General features: G+C 36.3%; 1 protein-coding gene across 1 annotated transcript; it reads right to left on the minus strand.

Annotated features, from left to right (window-relative positions):
* Positions 1–2,960: 2,960 nt before the first annotated feature.
* LOC145139297 (uncharacterized) lies at positions 2,961–4,114 on the minus strand. The gene is made up of 3 exons (XM_079073171.1): positions 3,940–4,114; positions 3,291–3,841; positions 2,961–3,224 (listed from the first exon to the last, which is right to left on the minus strand). Exons 1-3 carry the CDS (start codon positions 4,112–4,114, stop codon positions 2,961–2,963), a joined length of 990 nt encoding a protein of 329 aa, XP_078929297.1.
* Positions 4,115–10,355: the final 6,241 nt, after the last annotated feature.

Here is a 10,355-nt window from a genome sequence, read left to right on the forward strand (position 1 = left end):
ATTTGGTGGTTTCCTTTGCATACCACCGGGTGCCATTTTTTGAAGATATCGTCTATCATAAAATTGTGGGTTTAATGCAAACCCCAAACAATGTAGTGGGATACTCATCTTCTCCCACCTAGTTAAAATTATCTTCTCGACGAATTGCTGCAATCCAATTCGACAGAAACGCGTTCCCGTCATCGCACCGGTTGATTGCTCGGATCGCCAAGGAGCTGTACCAGAGAGCGTTTCGCATGGCGTTGGGATCGACTCTGTACCCCGTTTGGGTACGAAACGTTCAAAACGTGGTACGTGACCACGTGATCGACTCCTGTGACTATGGTTAAAGCTCCATCCAATGATTACCTTTTCTGATATTTTCCCATCAGAATACATGAGCATTTGGTTGGAAATTATGGAAAGAATAAAGCTATCTACTTACCATCACTTGAACAGATTGGTGGCTCTGTGGTTTCTAGAGAGTAACATAGACCCTGTCCACCTTATGCAATCCATATCAGAGAAGAATGAACCTAAAGAGTTAGATTGATAAACAAAGGTAGCATCAGTGTCCACATCAACAAAGTCTTCAATAAACTTCAACATATTGATGAAAATAGGGGACCTCACCTCAAATTATTTTTAATTATCTTTAACTCAACCTTTACGAAACAATGCATATCTGAGAAACCCAAAAAAACATGAAATTGAGCAATCTAAGCATGATAAATATAAATTTTGATTGATTTTACCTTGCAGAAGATGAAGAGCAAACTGCAAACCTTATGTTACCAAAACGAAACCAAATATAAATAAACTGATGCCTTCGGTTCATTATCTGATTTATTATACCTCATCTTGAGCTAAGTATAAAAGGCATCCACAAACATAGTCAATCAGGATTTTGATGTTCACACAAGTACGACATTTAAAAGAAGGGTTTGAAGGAGTCATCCATTAAAAAAAACTGTCAAATTGGACTTTTGTTCAATAAAATGAACAAAGCATTATGTGCCTTAGCAAAGTAATAGCTAGCCATCCGATTGTTACAGAAAGTACTTGATATTCACAGTACCTGTTGTATAAATATGTATGAAACCTGCAAAGAACATAAAGCAAGCAAATTTACATTCATATGTATAAATGGTTTAAAATGATTATCATATATCCGATTATTTTGTGACGATTATATGGTTAAAAAAAACCTCTAATCGAAGCAAAGATTGAACAGCTATAAATTGAACCCAAATTCTTGATTTTATAGAAAAACATGCACCTATTACAGGAGTTGCTATTAAAGAACCTGAATTTCACCAGGTTGACGGTGTTTAGAGCCATCTAAAGTCTAAACGATTTGCAGCAATACATGTAAGGCTGTTCATTATTTGAATAAAACTGAACTATCCAATTGGATAATTTGGATTGGACTATTTGGTTCGGATATTCGGATTTTTGGATTGATTTTCAACAAAACCGAATTATTAATTTGGATTTCAGATTGGTTTTGGTTTGAAAAAATAAGAATCGAATAGTCCAAAAAAAACTGAATAATAATTTATTATTTATTTATTTTAATTTATACATATAATTATATCTATACTAAAACCCAAAGTGGGTGGCCTGACTTTAGTTTTCAACCCCTTTAACTTTTTCACTTTTCAATTTTTCTCCCTTTAATATATTTTACTTTAGTTTTTACCTTTTACTTTTCAAAATAACATTTTCATCTTTATACTTTATAGACAAAATTACACAGATGGTCCCTGTGGTTGGCACGAGAGACCAAAGATAGTCCTTATGAGGAATTTTGAACGAGTATGGTCCCTGTGGTTCCCAATTGTTGCACGGACAGTCCTTATGACTGACTCCGTTTAATTGCTGCCGTTTATCTAAATCATGTTACCCTCACACGAGGGTATTTTGGTCTTTTGCTTATCCCTTCTCTCTCATATCTTTATATGATCTGCAAAAGATTTCCATTCCCTATAAAAATTAAACCCCCATTACTTCCTTCATTATTTTTCGTCTCCTCTATTCTTTCTTATCTCTTCTGTGTCTTTCTAAGAACTTTGCTTAACAATGGTAAATTGTTTTTGTGGAAGGCAAGCGGTGATAGTGACATCATGGACGGATCTCAACCCAGGGCGTAGGTTTTGGAAATGTCCTAGCAGTTGCGGTTTCATTGCATGGTTTGATGAGCCCATGTGTCGTAGGGTTGTGGCTGTCATTCCAGGTTTGCTAAGATCCATGAACAAGCTTCAAAAATCTCTGCTGCAAGCAAGTTTTGAAGCAAAAAAACTGAAGATGATGCTAGTTTTTAGCTGGGTTTTCTTTTTCATGTATGTGTACAAAAGATGCTAATAGTATTAGTCTGGAGATGATGGTTCTTTTGCTTGTGGGTAGAATCAGATAATAGTATTAGTCTGAAGATGACTTCATTTTGTTTGTTTGTTATGTAAGAAATGTTCGTATGTATGAATGGAATGCTTTTTATTTGGGAAACTTTTAGTCTGCAACCATTGTAAAATATTGGTCTGGAACTTTATGAGTGTAAAATATTGGTCTGCAACTTTATGAACTATGCAGATCCATTAAAGTATAAAATATGAGAGTGAAAGGTTTTTGTAGGGTGTAGACCATTGTAGTATAATGTGTAAACCATTGTAGAGCCATAACAACATTAGAAATGTTCAAAAATAAAATGCAAACTTTTGCGTAGTCACAAAGTTCATTACATAACCTTAAAGTGCAAAGTCATAATACCAACAAAATATCAAAAGAGCTTGCAGACTAATGTATCATAACCAAAAGAACCAACTTAGTCTAGCACCCTAATGTACCATAATACCAACAAAAGATAAAGACACACAAGAACCAACTTAGTCTGAGCATTCTAAGGTACCAAAACAAACAACACAAAAGACATTTTTAAACATCATAATGACAACAAATCAAACTTTTTCCTTCATTTTGGTTTTCTACTTAAGTTTGGTTTTCTCCTTCATTTTGAGTTTCTCCTTCTTGCCATCTCCCTGCTTCTTTTCCTTGCTAAGCTTCTTGCCCCCTGCAACCACATTTCTAACTTCATTTTGTCCCCCTTGTCCCTTGCAACTCCTAGAGTTGTGACCCTTGTTCTTGCATTTGCTACAAGTAACTGTAAGGAACTTCCTGGTCAAACTTTTACCTTGATTATTTGGTTCTTCAGTTTGAGCTCTCTTTCTCTTCTTTTTTGGTCTCCCCACCTGCATAATTAATAAATTATAAAACAGTATAAACGTATATTAACTTGTAAATTGAAAATTATTTACCTGTTTAGTATGCTTGGGGGGTGTTTGTGTTGTGGGGCAATCTGACTTTGGCCACATACTTCTTCCATTGATAGGCTGAACTTTGTACTTGTACATTTCATTCCATGTGCTTAACCTATAACATGGATGTACCCACTCCTCAAGAGGTGGGACATTTTTTGCCCCATGCTCAACCTTATCCCAAATGGCACTAACAAGATGAGAGCATGGTATCCCAGTGATTTCCCAATGCCTGCAACTAGAGTTCATGTCCCTCCAATTAACCACAAATTGTTCCCCCATTGTCCCAGTAACTTGAGTCTTCTCAGCGCCATTAAATATGCAAGTGTATTGAGAAGCATCTTTCTTAACTCCATCTAAAAGTTTTGTGGCTGTTGGGGTAAGCGGCCCTTGAGACTTATCTATCACATTTTGCACAATACAAATTCTTTTCATTAAGTATTCCCTAATATACTTTAAACATGTAATTATAGGTTTGTCTCGAGCATCTAACAACTTTGAGTTGAAAACTTCACATAAATTATTCAACAAAATATCTGTATGTGCTCTTCCTGTACAATGCAACAAAATATCTTATAAGAATCTGTCAAAGTGTAAATCTTTCTTGAATCTGTCAAAGTGTCTAACTCTTATATAAGGGTAAATTTACCTGAAATATGTGCTCTTGCCCAATATTTGGGTGAAATTTTCTTTAACCAGTCACATGCCTTTGAATTGAACTTGTTAAAATCTTCCATGAATCTGTCAAAGTGTCTAACTGTTGTTGCTGTTGCACATTCCCATAAATGATCTTTGTGCTCCTTCCCCCTCCATTGTAGCTTCATGTTTTCGTGAATATGTCGTAAACAGAACCTGTGTTCAGCGCTAGGGAATAGGTTGGCAATGGCAGGTAAAATCCCTTAATTAACAAGTAACAAAAATGTTATTTTCTAAATGTAGTAGACAAAATTACACAGATGTCATGAACAAGTATCATAAGAAGATTAACCTTTTGCCTATCAGAAATGAATGTGAAGTTTGAATTTGTAGAGAGCTCCAAATCTTCACCTAGACACTCTAGAAACCAACTCCATGAGCTTTTGTTCTAGGCTTCAACTATGGCATATGCTAGTGGGTAGATCCCATTATTGGAATCAAGACCCACAGCAGTGAGAACCTGTCCAGGGTAAGGTCCCTTCATGAAAGCCCCATCGAATCCTAAAAAATCTCTTAAACCTGCCTTAAAACCCAGTTTTAATGCACCTAAACAGACATAAATTCTCTTAAACATCCTAGTTTCCAAGTCTGCATTTGGTTCACTGTATACATCAATCTTCACAGTTGTTCCTGGGTTGCACTGCTATAATTCTAGTACGTAATCCCTGAGAAGGCTGTATTGCTTTTGATAATGTCCATAAACATGTTTTTGTGCAAGTTGTTTAGCCCTAAAGACCTTCATTCTTGACATCCCCACCTCGTATGTCTTTTGTAACTCTACACGCAAAGCTTTGACTGGGATAGTTGGGTTTCCTTCCACTTGTTGAAGAATGGTGGTTGCAAGAAACTTAGAAGTACACGCTTTAATAGATCTTGACTGCACACATCTATGCTCATGAACCAAAGTTTTCACCATCCAATCGCTTTCTTCATCAGATCTAGAAATTAATACCACCCAAGGGCATGTTGCTTTTTGTGAACTGACTGTTTTGTCCTTGCATTTGATTCTACTTTTTGTCCATGACCCACCTGTCATTTCCGGGACCACACCCTGCATTTTTCCCTAATTCTTTTTTTATCATTTTTTGCAAAGTAAATGTTTCTCCTAGTTCGAATTGAATGCATTTTAATGTAGTCCTTCACTTCTGATGAGGACTTAAATATTTGACCCAGATGGAATGCAGTTTCATGTACTACTCCTGATGAACACGTGGTTGGTTTGTTTAACCTTCTCATTAACTTCTTCCTCTCATCTTCTTCTACACCAGCTGATTCAAACAACTGTGTGTCTATCACCTCCAAATCCTCATCAACTGTGACATCAGGTGCAATGACTGATTGGTGGTTATCTAGATTTGGAAAAGAATAAACACCACTATGGAAGTCTTTCATATTCACTTCGACATCCTCCACCATATTAAGTTCATCCACTAAAAAGTCACTATCGTCGCTTATACTTCCATCGGTACTAGTCTCATCACTAATAACATCCCCAATTTCTTCATAGTCCCCCATCTGTTGGTAATCATTGTCCCCCATCTGTTGGTAATCATTATGATCCATATAAAAGAAAGGATCAAAATCTTCTGAAGGGCCAACATCTTGGACTTTGTTAAGCTCCTCACTTGCAGGCTGAACTCCAGCATCTTTCACTACATCTCTATGAAAATGTCCAAAAGGTACAACAGACCTAGAAAAGTCATAGTTCTCATTCAAGTCCAATTTTCTACTACATGATCCTACCTCCGTACTTGTAAAAAAAATTTCGATTGAGTTCAGGAGAAATAGGCTCATTGATTTCTTCCAATACGACCTTATTTGGAGACATAAAGTATGTATGGAGTCTAGTAGTTCCATGTTCAGTATACACCATAATCTCTTTGTGATTAGCGACATGCTTACTTAACAAAAGTACGTCCGAGTCGTTACCTAGAGGAAGTAACCCATAATTGATTTCAATCTCTAGAATCAAGAAGTGGTAGTAGATAGGCTCACCATTAATATAACCTATCTCCTTCAACATATCGTCTAACTCATGTACGGAAAACACGTCCATGTCTAAATAGTCAACATAGTCAATACTCCCACCAACGTAACGTCTTCCTGGGTATTTTGTGAACATACCCCCATGGTGAATCTTGAATGTGCATAAACTACTTAACCCAACTGAAAAACAAATAAATAATGATATGACGAAAGAAAGAAGTCTCAAAATTGAATGTGCATAAATTACTTAACAAAATTGAAAGTTGTTGACTGATCACTCACCATAAGCTTTGATCAGGTCAGGATTTTCTGAGAATTTTGAACGGACATTCCACAAAGTTAGAACCATCGCAAAAGATGAAGATGAAAACCCTAGTTTCGGTTTGAGTTTTGAAGTGATGAAGATGAAAAACCAGAGGAGAAAAGAAAGGGACGATTTCTTGGGGTAATGTAAATGGCAGCTAGATGTAAGGATCATTTACGAATATGATCATTTCGTGTAATAAAGCAAAAGACCAAAATACCCTTGTGTGAGGGTCAAGTGATTTAGATAAACGGCAGCAATTAAATAGAGTCAGTCATAAGGACTGTCCGTGCAACAATTGGGAACCACAGGGACCATACTCGTTCAAAATTCCTCATAAGGACTATCTTTGGTCTCTTGTGCCAACCACAGGGACCATCTGTGTAATTTTGTCTACTTTATAACAATTTTACCATTTTACCTTTAAAACTTTTATAATATCTTTTTCACCCATTTTATTTTCTAAACTTTTATGTTTATCCCCGTAATATATATAATTTGACTTTTTATATACACCGACACTTTCTATTCCTCTACTTTGTAAAATTATACTTTTCACCCCTCTACTTTTTAAAATATAGCATTTACCCCCTCAAAGTTTGAAATTTCTAAAATGTCACTTTCATCTTCTTCACTTTTAAACTTTTGTGTTTACTCTCGATATATATATATATATATATATATATATATATATATATATATATATATATATATATATATATATATATGTATATATATATAATTTGATTTTTCTACAGTTACCACCCCTCAATTTTATAATGTCACTTTCACCCCCTTTGGATTTGGACTTCATCAAATTCTTTAACTTAAAAAAAAAAAAAAAAACTAATCTATTACGTTTTTACACTAAAAAAGAACTATGAAATCGTGTTATTGATTTTGTTTATATTTAGTCCATTTTGTTTTTCATTTTTCTTACATTATATATCATCTAACTTGTTGAATTTGTTCACATATTACCCTTTCGACCTACTACTACAGGAAAAAAGGTAATATGTGAACAGTTTTAACAAGTTGGATGGTATATAGTGTACAAACAGAAAATGACTAACCACCTCCCCCACCACCACCGCCACCCTCACCACCTCCGCCGCCACCACCTCCTCACCACCTCGATCATCGCCACCGCCACCACCTCTACCACTGCCTTCTCCACCACCACCAGCTTCACCTTTGTCACCTCCACCTCCACCAACCGCCACCATCTCTATCACCACCTCCGACGCCACCTCGACCTCTTCCACCAATGTTGGTTGTAGTGATGGAGGTGATGGTGGTGGTGGTGACAGATGCAGTGGTGGTGGTGATGAAGGTGAATGTAGAGGTGGTGGTGGTGGAGGAGGTGGATGGAGGTGGTAAAGGAGGTTCTTTTTTGTTCACATTTAGTCCTTCCACTACAACATTAACAAGCTATAGCGACGACGAATTCGGGCTCTCTCCCGACGACATGTCGTCGGCATAGGGTATGCCAACGACATGTCGTCGGGATAGAGTCGTCGGCATAGGCGTGTCGGCATAGGTCAATAGTGTCGTCGGTATAGATGTCGTCGCGATAGCTTCACCTATCACGACGACAAGTCGTTGGGATAGGTTTCGTCAATCATATTTTCGGGGATAAAAAATAAAGTTTTATTAACTACCTATAGCGGCGACTTGTCGTCGGTAAAGCTATCGTGACGACATGTTGTCGCCACAGGATTTGTCTATTACGATGACAAGTCGTCGCTATAGGGTTTTAACAGGAGCCAATGACATACCTATAGCGACGACATGTCGTCGGGATAGGCCATGTTTGTTTTTTTTTCAATTTTACAGATTTAGTACATTGCCATTCCTACATTTTTAACAAATCCAAAACACATTCCAACATATATCAATGGAAATACATTAACTAAGTACCATTGTTCAAATTCAAGTAGTTAACTAACATTGTTCAAAACACTAAAAAAACATCAAACATCATTATCATAATCACATCCTTCTCCTTCTTCTCCTTCTCCTTCTTCTCCTTCTCCTTCTTCTTCCATCCTTTCGGCAACTTGTTGAGAGGTAGTTGCTTGTGTGTTAGAGTTGAATAGAAAGTTAGGAAGTGGTGGTGGTTGGAAGCCCGGAATACATGCCGCCAATGATGCATTATATTGTTGCAAGTATTCTTGCATTTGTTGTGCATCAAATTGGGATTGAGATTGGGACGATTTTGAAGTGGAAGGTCGTTCATTTGGAATTAAACCGAAGTTGGCGGTTGGTCTCCTACCCACCCCGCAAGCATGCCCGCGTCTCGTCCCAAGGGCACGTTCTAAACATTCTTCCTCGTCTACTATTCCGCCTTCCCCAACCTCACTTTACATTTTCTCATATTATTTTTGAATTTTTTCTTAAAATAAAGAAAACAATAAACATACATTAATTAAAACAAATAACTAAACTTAAACATTAAAATAATAATAATATTTCTTAAACAAAAAACTATAATTAATAATAATAATATATTTAAACAACACATTCATTTCGTTTATCACTTACCCAATCTTCTTGTGCTCGACTGCTCGACTTGTACACCAACCCGAACCTTCTTTGTAGCGCATTTGTCTCCAACCCTCAATATGTTGCGGCTTCATTCCCATTTTTTCCTATAATTAGTGAAATCAATAAATATATTTATACAAATGTTAATAACACTTTTAACTAATACTATAATATTTTATTACCTCTAAATAACGTCGTCGTTGAGCATAGGGTCTACATCCGTGAGCACTTGTGTGCGGAAGTTTCGACCTACAAATTTTATTTTTGTCCGACGTGCGTCTGTATTCATCGGTCAAAAATAACAAATCAATCATTTTATTCCAAGCTTCGGCGGACCAATTAGTCGGTGGACATCTTCTTGCCCTTTCCACATCATGATATCCACCAACTCTATCAAAATGATTTTTCATATCATGCTTGCAGTCTCGATAAGCTCTTTGCATGTCTGCTTGGATACCCGCTCGAAGGGGTTCCCACAAGTCTGTGCCCCGGTACCTATTTAGATCAAAATAAGTCTACAAAAGGAAAAACATATTTGATTAGTAAAAAAATATTTAATAAGTGTAAAATTCAATACATATAAAATATATTGTATACTTACTTCTAGCTCGGGATATAAATCATCTTTGAATTTGATAGGAACACGACGCCAAGTATGATAATGCAACGGTACCTTTGATCCCACCAGATTTGAGATCAGTCTGACAAACATTTGCCCGTTGTCCCCCACAAATCGGTACGTCCGCCCGGAGATATCAATTCGCAAATCCAAAGGATTACACTTGTTGTTTTCATACTCGTCGTACAAATTTAAGTTTCTCCCTTTGCCACGCTTATTCACATTCACATTCTTCGCTTGTGCTACATTTACATATAGAATTGAAAATTTAGAAATTTAAAACTTTAATATATCTAATACTTAAAAATTTCATGTAACTTACAAGATTGGCAACCCGATGGTACACCGTGTGCGACCCCGTGTGGTGGTCTATCCCCACCGTCTCCTCCATGTCCCCTCGCGACTTCTGCCATCTGTTTAACAAATATTATAAACATTCAAAATATATAATAAAGCTAATTATAAATAAGCAACATTTGAAAATTTAACAAATATTATAAACATTCAAAATATATAATAAAGCTAATTATAAATAAGCAACATTTGAAAATTTAACAAATATTATAAGCAATCAGGATATATAATAACTAGATTCATCACTAGAACAATATACATCTACAACATCATCATCACTATCATATTTTTCATTATTTATTTCTTCATCTGAAGAGTACGTATCACCGTCGTCATTGTCATCGTTAATGAAATCGTCATCGTTTATAGTAGGAGCAACATTCCTCCTAGCAACCACACTTGATTCACCAACATTCCTCCTAGCAACCACACTTGATTCACCACACTTGATTCACCAACATTCCTCCTAGCAACCACACTTGATTCACCTAAACAAACAAACATACATATACTAAACAAACAATACAATCATACACATAGCAAACAAACAGCACAATCA

Source organism: Lactuca virosa, chromosome 9 (assembly GCF_052849685.1).
Source record: "Lactuca virosa cultivar CGN04683 chromosome 9, Lactuca_virosa_CGN04683_v6, whole genome shotgun sequence".
Lineage (NCBI taxonomy): Eukaryota > Viridiplantae > Streptophyta > Magnoliopsida > Asterales > Asteraceae > Lactuca > Lactuca virosa.

Coding starts and splice junctions, on each gene's coding strand:
- LOC145139297 (XM_079073171.1), bottom strand. CDS start 4,114: ATGAAGCTACAATGGAGGGGGAAGGAGCACAAAGATCATTTATGGGAA. Junction 3,842..3,939: donor GGCAAGAGCACATATTTCAG/GTAAATTTACCC, acceptor TGCATTGTACAG/GAAGAGCACATACAGATATT. Junction 3,225..3,290: donor CCCCCAAGCATACTAAACAG/GTAAATAATTTT, acceptor TTAATTATGCAG/GTGGGGAGACCAAAAAAGAA.